Here is a 13,850-nt window from a genome sequence, read left to right on the forward strand (position 1 = left end):
CCCAGGACACAAACACTTTTACAGTCATTAACTAATACACACTTTCATTCAAGTAATTCATTCACACAGTCATTTATTCTCTAACTCATTCACACAGATCATTAACACATAGCCCTTAATGCATTTTCACAAATTCATTAATTCTCTCCCTCATTCAGACAATTCATCCACACATGAATTCATACTCTCTCTCATTCAGACAATTCATCCACACATGAATTCTTTCATTCTCTCACTCATTCACACAATTCATCCACACATTAATTCTTTCATTCTCTCCCTCATTCAGACAATCCATCCACAGATGAATAATTTCATTCTCTCACTCATTCTCACTCTTTATTTCAGTATTCTTACTACCCTCTTTCTCACTATCTACCCCCTCTCCACCTTTCTTCACTATCTACCCCCTCTCTCCCCTTTCTCACTATCTACCCCCTCTCCCTTCTCACTATCAACCCCCTCTCCTTCCCTTTCTCACTATCTACCCCCTCTCCTCCCCTTCTCACTATCTACCCCCTCTCCTCCCCTTCTCATTATCTACCCTCTCCCCCCTTTGTAGTTCACTTACCTTTCAGAAGTCCTGCGGTGCGCGCTGCTTCACTGCTGACCACTGGAATATGACATCATATTTCGGCACTCAGCATGACATGCTGGCACTGCGACCGAGACCCCACCAAAAAAAGATGGTGTTTCAATTCCGGGACAATGCAGTGTAACTCTAAGTCCCACTGTGGGAATGTCCCGGGCAATCTGGGACATGTGGTCACCCTACACTGGTGCCATCATTTTATGTAAAGCTTTAGGCATATCAGGGAACTTTCTATATGAGCTGACCCTGACACGCTTTAAATATTAACCCTTTAATAGCCCATCGTGAAGATTCTATGTAGTAACTCCTCAAATGTGTCACCCAAGTGGCTCTAATGTTGGTCGCCATGGAAACCGTGACTTGTCATGCTTTGAAAATACATTTGAGTCACCTGCATTCAAGCAGGGATACCAGCCACAACATGTTGGGGGTAAAATAGGAAGGAGTCTGCCACGGACTGTGTGACCCTGAGAATCTGCCCCTCCATCCTGAGATTGGGGAAAAAATCCTGAGAGTTTCCAGGTGTGGCTATAGGTAGAGAGACAGAAAGGCAGATACATGATGGATGGATGGATAAAAGTGAGAGATGATAGATAGATAGATAGATAGATAGATAGATAGATAGATAGATAGATTGATAGACGGATAGATAGATATAGATAGATAATGGATAGATAAATATGTGATAAATAGATGGATAGATGCATAGCTAGCTAGATAATAGCGATAGATGGATGTAATTTTAAATTATTTGTATTATTATAACATATATATATAGTTCTCTATATATACTTACACATATAAGCGGTGCATATAGCATAGCACACATATTTCTATACAGATATACATTATATATATATATATATATATATATAGGTGCACATATATAATGCAATGTATACATTACATATTACATACACTGTCTTCCCCTCACATATATATACATATATAATATATAGATGTAAATGAATAATAAATAGCGCTCCATCCCCCCAGCCTCCATCCATCCCTCCCTCCCTTCCCCCTCTCCCAGGCCCCGGATGCTGATGACGTCATCGAGAGCCATCTTTTGTCAGAGCCTGGAGAAGAAGAAGCAGCCGCAGCAGCAGCAGAGACTGAACAGCACCCAGCAAGATGTGAGTGCCCCTCCGCCATATATACCCTGTATATATACACCCCTATACCCCCATCCGCCATATATACCCTATATATACCCTTATACCCCCATATCCCCAATCATACACATACATATATATACACACTCCTACACCATATATACATCATCCTCCACCCCATACATACAGATATAAATCACCTTACACCTCATATATACAGCCATACATCACCTTACACTCCATATATACAGACATACATCACCCTACATCCTATATCTACAGACATACATCACCTTACACCCCATATATACAACCATACATCACCCTACATCCCATACATACAGCCATACATCACCTTACACCCCATACAGATCACCCTACACCCCATATATACAGCCATACATCACCCTCCATCCTATATGTACAGACATACATCACCTTACACTCCATATATACAGCCATACAGACCACCTTACACCCCATATACACAGTCATACATCACTTTACACCCCATACATACAGCCATACACCCCATACAGCTCATCCTACACCCCATATATATATATAGACATACATCACTTCACACCCCATATACACACCCTGCAGGGTCCATGGCATCCACACACACACACCGCAGGGCACACAAACTGCAGCCAGGGAGGTGGGACACGAAGGCACATCCACACTGCACCAAGCACTGCATCCAGCTCCACGTCCGTGTCACACAATCACACACTGCATCCAGCTACACGTCCGTGTCACACAGTCACACACTGCATCCAGCTACACATCCGTGTCACACAATCACACACTGCATTCTGCTACACGTCCGTGTCACAATCACACACTGCATCCAGCTCCACGTCCGTGTCACACAATCACACACTGCATCCAGCTCCACGTCCGTGTCACACAATCACACACTGCATCCAGCTACACTTTCGTGTCACACAATCACACACTGGATCCAGCTACACTTCCGTGTCACACAATCACACACTGCATCCAGCTACACGTCCATGTCACACAATCACACTGCATCCAGCTCCACGTCCGTGTCACACAATCACACACTGCATCCAGCTACACTTCCGTGTCACACAATCACACACTGCATCCAGCTACACGTCCGTGTCACACAATCACACACTGCATCCAGCTACACGTCCGTGTCACACAATCACACACTGCATCCAGCTACACGTCCTTGTCACACAATCACACACTGCATCCAGCTACACTTCCGTGTCACACAATCACACACTGCATCCAGCTACAGGTCCGTGTCACACAATCACACACTGCATCCAGCTACATGTCCATGTCACACAATCACACTGCATCCAGCTACACGTCCGTGTCACACAATCACACACTGCATACAGCTACACGTCCGTGTCACACAATCAGACACTGCATCCAGCTACACGTCCGTGTCACACAATCAGACACTGCATCCAGCTACATGTCCATGTCACACAATCACACACTGCATCCAGCTACACGTCCGTGTCACACAGTCACACACTGCATCCAGCTACACATCCGTGTCACACAATCACACACTGCATTCTGCTACACGTCCGTGTCACAATCACACACTGCATCCAGCTCCACGTCCGTGTCACACAATCACACACTGCATCCAGCTCCACGTCCGTGTCACACAATCACACACTGCATCCAGCTACACTTTCGTGTCACACAATCACACACTGGATCCAGCTACACTTCCGTGTCACACAATCACACACTGCATCCAGCTACACGTCCATGTCACACAATCACACTGCATCCAGCTCCACGTCCGTGTCACACAATCACACACTGCATCCAGCTACACTTCCGTGTCACACAATCACACACTGCATCCAGCTACACGTCCGTGTCACACAATCACACACTGCATCCAGCTACACGTCCGTGTCACACAATCACACACTGCATCCAGCTACACGTCCTTGTCACACAATCACACACTGCATCCAGCTACACTTCCGTGTCACACAATCACACACTGCATCCAGCTACAGGTCCGTGTCACACAATCACACACTGCATCCAGCTACATGTCCATGTCACACAATCACACTGCATCCAGCTACACGTCCGTGTCACACAATCACACACTGCATACAGCTACACGTCCGTGTCACACAATCAGACACTGCATCCAGCTACACGTCCGTGTCACACAATCAGACACTGCATCCAGCTACATGTCCGTGTCACACAATCACACACTGCATCCAGCTACACGTCCGTGTCACACAATCACACACTGCATCCAGCTACACGTCCGTGTCACACAATCACACACTGCATCCAGCTACACGTCCGTGTCACACAATCACACACTGCATACAGCTACACGTCCGTGTCACAATCACACACTGCATCCAGCTACACTTCCGTGTCACACAATCACACACTGCATCCAGCTACACGTCAGTGTCACACAATCACACACTGCATCCGATTACACGTCCGTGTCACACAATCACACACTGCATCCAGCTACACGTCCGTGTCACACACTGCATCCAATTACACATCCGTGTCACACAATCACATAGTGTGACCCCATTGAAATTGTGTAAAGTAACTAACTTGTGTCACATGCACACTGCGCCGAGCTGTAAAATGTGTAAATTGCCTTAACATGTGTGTTGCTTTGGGAAACGTTGTGTAAAATGTCTTTCAGCGCAGGGGGCGGCCATGTTGCTTTTTGAAAAACCTCTCAGGAGGCAGATTTTGAAGTAATTGGTAAAGTAGGAGCTCATAAATGTAACTCCTTCGCATGTGACGTGTAAAGAGACATGTCACGGGGAAGGAACATGTGGGAACACGTCAGCCCCTTCTAATTTGCCATTTTAAATGGTGATCTTCCTGAAAAGCAAAATGGCCGCCCCCATCACCCTGGTTCAGATACATTAAAAGGTCCTGGATGCTATGCAGTTTATGAATGCCCTTTACTTAACCCTATGTGGACACATGTTCTTAGTGTGCACAGGTGTATTTCTAGGGTGCAGCAGGCACATTGCCAAACATAGAGAGTGACCGGCACACTAACGGTCACGCAATCAGAGTCACGGACGTAAACAACATGTGTGTGTGTGTTACACGTATACTTCACAACTAAGTACCCATGTCATGTGGGTCAGACATGTAGTATGTTCTGACATGTGGGTCTGAGACCTTCCTGCATGGGTGAGAGGTACAGATCTAATGTAAGGACATTTTAGGTGGTAGATACATGGAGCATCCCCCAGCAGAAGTGGTAGAGGTTAATGCAGGGAAACACAAGTGGGTTCTGATCTGCCATCAGATTCTGTGTTTCCATTACAGCTTCCTGGACGTATTGTCACGTATGTTGTGGCACGTGGCCCTTATCATGTGCGGTGGTCATACACGTGTCTCTCCATATACAGTTATATATCAGCCATGTTATTCTAAAACACGCACACGCGTGTTTAATGCTTTCTAATGCTAATAGAGAGGGGGTTCCCTGCCTCTGGATTGTGGGGCTTATGTGATGCTGGATGGGGTGGAGAAGCGTGGCCGGGAAGCCTGCTGGGAAGGGAGGAGAAGGCCAGGCCTGTGTGATAGCGATGCGTCTCCATACGTGGATTCGCTGTTATATACAATACAGGTTTCAGACCCCGGTGGGGGTTTAAGGGACGGATTTCTGTCCGGTCCTGGTTCTATGTTTTTCTGGATCCGGAGATTTGGTGTAAAAATATATCACATATTTCTGTTATTCCAGCTCTGGGGTGATATATAAGGGGGGGGGTGATATATATAACAGGGGGTGACGGTACGTTAACAGGACTGGCTCAGACAGTGCCGGGATTGTATCTCATCAGGGATCAGACTGCACGTTATCAGGACTGGCTCAGACAGTGGCGGGCATGCATGTAATGAAGAGATATGACTTGTATCTAACGTAAGGGCTGCGACTGCACATTATCAGGACGGGCTGAGACGGAGCCAGCTGGGCGAGTCTGGGTGTTGTGCCTGCAGCGTCTGCCCGGTTACTGGAGAAGATAAAGACATCTCCAGCCGGTAATCCACTAATTCCTTTCACGGCGAATTAATTTGTCAAGCTGCAGTTATCATGCTGGCCACTAGGCGGCAGCCACGTCCATGGATTTCCTTTACATTAGCGTGCAATTCGTTTAAAGGGACAGTTTAACGCCACTGACACCCTTTACTGCGAACGGATGCATATTAAAGTACTCTGTGAGTAACAGTTACCCCTCCGGGGGGTATTTCAGCTGAAAATAGATGAAATGAATAAATAAAGCTCTTACCTGACAGCTGCACCTGGCCTCCTGCAGCTTCTCACCTCCTACGCGGTCCAACTATTCTCGCCAATGATTGGCTGCTTAAAGCAGCCAATCATTGGCAGGACGGTGTCCCATTGAAATCAATAGGAGTACTTTCCACATATGCACATGCGGTCCGAACCTGCCTCCGCGCCCACGAGTTTCAGGGCTTTTGCCCCATTCTCAGGGTCACTCAGTCCGGAGCAGATTCCTTTCCTATTTGACACTGCTGCGATCATATAGAAGACTCCCAGTTAGTGCTTTTGTATGTTATGGTTGATCTCCCTGCTTGAATGCAGGTGACTCAATTGGGTGTATCTTAAAATAACAACAAGGCATGGTTTCCATGAGGCTCGGTTGTTGGGGCCGTTTGGGCAACACGTTTGGCGAATCACTATATAGAATCTTCTCTGTTGGCCTTTAAAGGGTTAATATTCCAGGAGCCGCGGGGTCAGCCGGTTTAGAAGGTTCCCAGGTATGGAGACGGCGCATCTCCTGCATGGCATTTAGCTGGGGGTGGGGGAAGGGATTCATGCAGACGGGATTCTATAGATGCCATGGACATTTAAAGGGACCACGCAGCCCTCATAGCCATTAAGTGTGTGCGGCGGCTGCGGTGTCCCTTTAATACTGTGTGGTGTTATTTTCCTTTGCCTTGGCAGCAGGTTAAGAACTATGCGCTCGCGGCCCCGGCCCCAGCAGACCTGGAGGCGGCCATTGTTCTCAGTCATGTGATATTTTGGGTGACTTTCCCGGCTCAAACACCACACTGAGCTGATGCTTTACGGCAATGCTAATGAAGTCCTTTCCTCCATGGACTTGGTTCAGAGGGACCTGCTGGCTGATTAAGAGTCCGCTCATCACAAGGCAGCATGCTTTGTCTAAAAACATATTTTGTAAAAACTATTATTTTAAAAAAAATAACCCCAGAAAATAATATTCCTTAAAAAGCTGTTTTAAATTTAGTATTGGTTTTTTTCTGTGTGTAGGCAGGTAATTAACCCGATTTTTTTTTAAAAATGCATATAAAAAAATATGACACACACTTACACTATATATTATTATAATTTGTATTATTTTATTATTAATATTATTTTAATTTTTTTCCGTACCAAACGCCTGCTTTTATTTTGGAGGTTTGTCCTTGTTTGACCTCCCCGTGAAGCCACGCTTTCCATAAAACCCTGAGTAGGCTGAAGCCGGGAACTTGTTCTGTGATGGATGAGGAGGATTTTTCTTCCTCCCCTCTGAGAATTGCTTAGCGGAGTGCTTTGTTAGCGCATCTATTATATGAAGATCCCCATCCAGTGGGAGCTCATGAAATGAACGCCGCCGGCACCCGATCGGCCCTCGGGGATAGGCGAGCTAAAAGGGACACTCAAGCCCTCCTATGTACTTTTCATGGGATCCCTTCCGGCCATTGATTGGCTGCTTCAGGCAGCCAATCAGATCACTGGAGGACAGTCAGGGACATTAAACTGCCCCTTTCACAAATATGGCCGCCGATAGGAACCGTTCCGCTCATCAAATGCTTCCCCCTTTATATAGAAACGCAACGTGATCCGGGTTAAGAGACGTTCATGCCCTTGGTGTGAAATATGGCAGCTTTTTCAGAAACACACTGTTTACAGCCAATCAAAACTCCACACAGGTGTTTGCTTTCCATGACATCAGTGGTGACATCATAGGTGGCCCTCACATAGATAATTAGTGCCTTCTGTTACTTGTACACACACGCTGTAGATTTATTTTCTGAATTTTAAGACTTAAATAAATTCTTTATTTTTTTTTTATTTTTTTTTTGGACTTTCTATTTTTGTCCAACGGTAAAAATCTCACCAATTTTTGTTTATATAAATATTTTATTTTTTATTTTTTTTGCCCTAATTTTAAACTTTAAAATTTTAAGATTTTATGCCTTATTTTTTGTGCTCGCGGCATATTTATAAACCGCGTCGGTTGATTGACAGGACGTGGGGGCGTGGCTTTACGTGATTAATGCGGCGTTATGCATCAGAATACGCCAGGTAGTTACTTGGCCTAATGAGCAGCCGCTCATCTCGCTACCTAAAGGGGTATTTACGCTTGCATACCCACAAAAATAACGATTAAAGGTGCGGTTCCACTTCATGGCTAAACTTTACTACTAAATGCAGGGTTCCTGGTTCCGCTGAATGCCTCAACCCGTCCCAGAGATCATTTGTTAAAGGGACATTCCAGCCATCATATGGACTTAAATGCATCATGTCAGCCAAATGGCCCTTGTGATTGCGCAATCATTTTGAGGGGGGGTTCTACAACTTTTTTGCATTTTTTTTATTTATTTCAGTATTATTATACCGTCACATTTTTTTGCATCCGTTATGCTCTCAGGGCAGATTTCTCTATCTCTCTGTTTCCTAGCAAGGGGCAAAAGCTGTTGTGGATGTCGACGCTTTGTCTAATTATACCCCGTGGATTAGTGCTCCAAGATGTCCGTGTATAAATATAGCCAGATTATCCCGATTAAGAGAGTGCCTACAGACCATCTGTATGTAAATATGTGTGTGTGTATATATATATATATATATATATATATATACCACACCTGCTATAGGTACCCATTATAGATCTTGGGGTAGAGAAAACTGAAAATTTACAGGTTAGTGATACATTTAATTGGCCAGCATGTGTACAGAGCGAGATGTAGAGTCACATGAGGCACCTCCTTAACATCTCTCCACCCTATTTTCCCACTACACCCCTCTCAACTCTAACCTCCCCTATCCCACTACACCCCACATCTCTAACCTCTCCTATCCCACTACACCCCACATCTCTAACCTCACCTATCTCACTACACCCCCAAAATCCTTGACCTCCCCTATCCCCCTACACCCCCACATCTCTAACCTCCTCTATCCCACTACACCCCACATCTCTAACCTCCCCTATTCCGCCACTACACCCTCCACATCTCTAACCTCCCCTATCCCACTACATCCCACATCTCTAGTCTCCCCTATTCCACTACACCCCACATCTCTAACCTCCCCTATCCCACTACATCCCTCACATCTCTAACCTCCCCTATTCCGTCACTACATCCTCCACATCTCTAACCTCCCCTATCTCACTACACCCCCAAAATCCCTGACCTCCCCTATCCCACTACACCCCACATCTCTAGTCTCCACTATTCCACTACATCCCCCACATCTCTAACCTCCCCTATTCCTCTACACCCCACATCTCTAACCTCCCCTATCCCACTACACCCCCACATCTCTAACCTCCCCTATCCCACTACACCCGACATCTCTAACCTCACCTATCTCACTACACCCCCAAAATCCCTGACCTCCCCTATCCCACTACACCCCACATCTCTAGTCTCCCCATTCCACTACATCCCCCACATCTCTAACCTCCCCTATTCCTCTACACCCCACATCTCTAACCTCCCCTATCCCACTACATCCCCCACATCTCTAACCTCCCCTATTCCTCTACACCCCACATCTCTAACCTCCCCTATCCCACTACACCCCCACATCTCTAACCTCCCCTATCCCACTACACCCCACATCTCTAACCTCACCTATCTCACTACACCCCCAAAATCCCTGACCTCCCCTATCCCACTACACCCCACATCTCTAGTCTCACCATTCCACTACATCCCCCACATCTCTAACCTCCCCTATTCCTCTACACCCCACATCTCTAACCTCCCCTATCCCACTACATCCCCCACATCTCTAACCTCGCCTATCCCACTACACCCCACATCCTTGACCTCCCCTATCCCACTACACCTCACATCCCTGACCTCCCCTATCCCACTATACCCCACATCTCTAGCTGCCCCTATTCCGCTATACCCCCACATCTCTAACCTCCCCTGTCCCACTATACCCCCAACATCCCTAACCTCCCCTATCCCACTACACCCCACATCTCTAATCTCCCCTATCCCACTACACCCCACATCTCTAACCTCACCTATCCCACTACACCCCACATCTCTAACCTCCCCTATCCCACTACACCCCACATCTCTAACCTCCCTTATCCCACTACATCCCCCACATCTCTAACCTCCCCATCCCACTACACCCCCACATCTCTAACCTCACCTATCCCACTACACCCCCACATCTCTAACCTCACCTATCCCACTACACCCCCACATCTCTAACCTCCCCTATCCCACTACACCCCACATCTCTAACCTCCCTTATCCCACTACATCCCCCACATCTCTAACCTCCCCATCCCACTACACCCCCACATCTCTAACCTCACCTATCCCACTACACCCCCACATCTCTAACCTCTCCTATACCACTACACCCCACATCCTTTGCTATTCGACTATATAAACCTTTCATGTCCATAGCCTGTTTCTTCACAATCATCAACGGACCCCTCTGCTTATTCCTTTCGTCAACACATCTCCACCTCCAACCATGGCTTTACAGGTGTCTGCCATTGCCATTACTGTACCCATGTGCTATGTGTCCACAGCTACTCTTCTGTGCAGATGAACCCTGTACCTCCTAATTTTACCTGCCCTCTCTCTATACTCAGGTCTGCACCACCTGCCGGCCCCCCTGCTGCCCCCGGAGAAGGAGGTCCCCCACAGCCCCCTAATCTCACCAGCAACAGGAGGCTCCAGCAGACACAGGCACAGGTTGACGAGGTAAGAGAGGGGACGTGGATACTGGGACGCCATGGGGGTAGTCTGGGGCACGACCACTCCTCACCTTCTGATTTTCTCTCTCCCATCCTCAGGTGGTGGGGCTCATGCGTGTGAATGTAGATAAGGTTCTGGAAAGAGATCAGAAGCTGTCCGAGCTGGATGACCGTGCAGACGCTCTACAAGCTGGAGCCTCTCAGTTCGAGACCAGTGCAGCAAAACTCAAGCGCAAGTACTGGTGGAAAAACCTTAAGGTACTTCAGGACCCCTTATCATCCATCATCGTGTGTACTTCTCCCTCCTCTCTATGCTTTCTGTATCCTCTTTACTCTCCATCCTCCAGTCCTGGAGACAGCAGTAGCCGGCTGAGTCATTTTTAATTGTAGTATTGATCTCAGGTGACCATTCAACTATGGTTGTGACATTGGTTGTCTCTAAAGACCTGTAGTAAAGCAGGGATTTCAGATGATAATGGATGAGCCAGGCAGTGACACAACGGACCCCAATCCCCAGACTTTGTCAGTTTAGTTGAGCTGAATTTGTCTACGACATAGACGTATAGCAAAGACTTTGTGGATGCTCGCGAGGAGTTTGAGCTGGCTCAGCAGTGACTCGCACGCCTCCACTTTAGATGAGACAGCCGGCCGTTGGGATCGAGCCAACACCATCTCATCCAACGATGACAAGCTGGTGGTCCCTCTACTGGGCATCAGACACAGAGCTCCAAGACACTCATCTACCATCATCCTGGAGTCTAATACGTCAATCGTTCCCTTTCCATCTCTTCTCTTTTTTGCTTTCTTGTCCTTCTACCCATTCCTTGTTCTGTGTTTTTCTTCATGCTCTGAGAAGCTTGTTCTCATGCTCTTACTTCTAATGTTGCCCTTTTCCCCCTCTCTATGGCTCCGATCTAGAATTTCCCTCCATTTCAATATTCTCTCCCTACCCATTTTTCTTCCCTGCCATCCATTCGAAGGATGTTCCCCCCCTTCTCTCTCTCTCTCTCTCTCTCCCTGTCATGCCTTCAACTAATGTGCACTTTCTCTCCTCAGATGATGATAATTATGGGTGTGATATGCGCCATTATCCTCATCATAATAATTGGTGAGTTCTCTATACATTGCATATACGTATGTGCTTCTTGTGCTACCTGTGCTGTATTCACCAGACGGCTGTACTAACCACTTGTTTTTTCTCTCTTATTTTTCCTCTTCTTTCTTCCTGTCATACTCTTTTTCCCTTCCTTAACTCGTGTTGTCTATTTTTTTTATACATTCTTCCCCTTCTTTGGACTCTATTTTTTTCCTTTCTCCTCTTTCTTCCTTTCATCACTTGTCTCCCCTTTTCTCACATTTTTCTCCTATCCCATTTTGTCCTGTGCCTCTCTTCTTTCTGCACCTTCATATTTTCCCATCCTGTTCCCACCCAAATCAACCTCTTGCTTCTTCACACCCCCCCCTTGTTCTTTTCTTTATGTTCCTTTTTCCCGCACTTTTCTTTCTCCAGTTTACTTCAGCACCTAAGGACAGCGCACTCTCCCGTCTCTCTGTCTCTACTTCTTCCCCCCCTCGCCGGATCTCTCATCTACCCCCAAGCTGGGACCAGACAAACTTCGACATAACTTCCCCCTCCTGCCTCTCCCCCTACTCTTCTAACACAGGGAAGTGGGGACCCCGTGTTGTGCGGATGCTCTCCCCTCCTCCACCCGGCTCCCCTTTGTAAATATTAACTGACTGGATTCCTACCCCTAAGTTATATATATACACACAAACATATATATATATATATATTTAATTTGTCCGTGTGTAGGTTTTTCTGTTACCTTGTTTCCTGTGACGCTGTGTGTCCGTAACGTTATAACCTGTAGGGGGAAGGAGGGGCAAATTCCCCAAACTGGTCTCATCCGTTATTGATACCACGCCAAAATGGTGGCAGTACGAACCCTGAAATCTCCAAGAAGGCGATTTCCCTGATGCTCGACTCTTTGTGTACACCTTGCTTTCTCTCTCAGGCCCACCGTGCCATGTCTCCGGGGGTCCCTTGCTCTTCCACTAATCTGGAGGGATGACGTGTAAGGGCAGGGTTGTCCGAAAGCTTCTGCCCCAAAGGTTTAAGTCCACGTCCCTTAAGTCCATTGTTCTTTTTGTGCTGTTATCACCATCCTTGCAGGGGGGTGGTTATTCAGACAGAAGATTGGGGAGGTCGGAGGTCCAATATAGGCAGGAGGGCAGGTGGGAGTGAGAGTTCTGGGTGTGCAATGGGGGGGGGTGTTAGAGGGGCAGGATGGGAGTGACAGTGATGTGTAGGTGAGAAGAGGTTTGGGAGGACAGTGCCAGAGCAGCAGAGGGGCAAAATGATGTGACCTCTATTTGTGTGTGTGTGTATTTATGTGTATGTATGCTCAAGGAGGGGGAAAAGTCAAAAAGGGCAGTTATTAAAAGTTGCCCTAAGCTTATAACTCCACCACCTCAGGTCACTTAGGAGGGAAGTGACACGGACGGTGCGAGGCAGTTGCTAAGCAATACCCCTCAGTGGGTAAGAGGAGGAGGAGGACATATGCACCCACCCCGTACTACACAAAGTGTTAATGAGAGGTCATGTGGTGAGGGTTATTCCATCAGATCCCATCGTTAGGTTTGCCTTTTCATGACTGCAACAATCAGCTGCCTGCTTCCCCTTCTCAGATGACTTTTTACGTACCCCAAGTAACCCACATCTGCATGGGATCAGCCGATATGTAGCTGCCACCAGCCAGGGCAATAAACCAGAGATACGACTGCCCTGCCCGGCCTTTGTTCCGTTATGTTCCTCATTGCCCTATTCGCCTGCAGAGTTTGGGAGGGAGGGTGTGTGGTCAGGGGTAAATCTACCCCTCTCTCCTTGCCCCCCCACCCTTGATTTACCCCTCCCCCTTCCTGTCCCCACAACATAAATATTACAATAAATGTTGTTTAACCAAACCAGTGTGTCTTTTTTTTAAATCACTCTTCAATGGTCATCTTCATTACTTTTAGATTTTACTTGTAGAGCGTCGGCAGATTTTGTAGCGTTATTATGGGGATGAAAAAAATATGAAGAATAATATTAACTTAAGGGGGGGGCATTAAAGACAGGAGGGTCCTCTTCTGGGTAAT

The 13,850-nt window shown here is 46.9% G+C and overlaps 1 protein-coding gene across 1 annotated transcript; it reads left to right on the forward strand.

Moving 5' to 3' along the window:
* The first annotated feature begins 1,646 nt into the window (after positions 1 to 1,646).
* VAMP2 (vesicle associated membrane protein 2) lies at positions 1,647 to 13,589 on the forward strand. Its single transcript, XM_053464793.1, has 5 exons — positions 1,647 to 1,728; positions 10,608 to 10,719; positions 10,812 to 10,970; positions 11,769 to 11,820; positions 12,223 to 13,589. Coding segments are annotated over exons 1-5 (342 nt in total). The 5' UTR covers positions 1,647 to 1,726; the 3' UTR covers positions 12,240 to 13,589.
* The last annotated feature ends 261 nt before the right edge of the window (positions 13,590 to 13,850 follow it).

This window comes from Spea bombifrons, chromosome 4 (assembly GCF_027358695.1).
Source record: "Spea bombifrons isolate aSpeBom1 chromosome 4, aSpeBom1.2.pri, whole genome shotgun sequence".
Lineage (NCBI taxonomy): Eukaryota > Metazoa > Chordata > Amphibia > Anura > Pelobatidae > Spea > Spea bombifrons.

Bases quoted from the DNA above. Each gene is read 5' to 3' on its own strand.
- VAMP2 (XM_053464793.1), top strand. The intron at 10,720-10,811 runs GTAAGAGAGGGG...TCCCATCCTCAG, and splicing joins CACAGGCACAGGTTGACGAG to GTGGTGGGGCTCATGCGTGT. The intron at 10,971-11,768 runs GTACTTCAGGAC...TTCTCTCCTCAG, and splicing joins ACTGGTGGAAAAACCTTAAG to ATGATGATAATTATGGGTGT.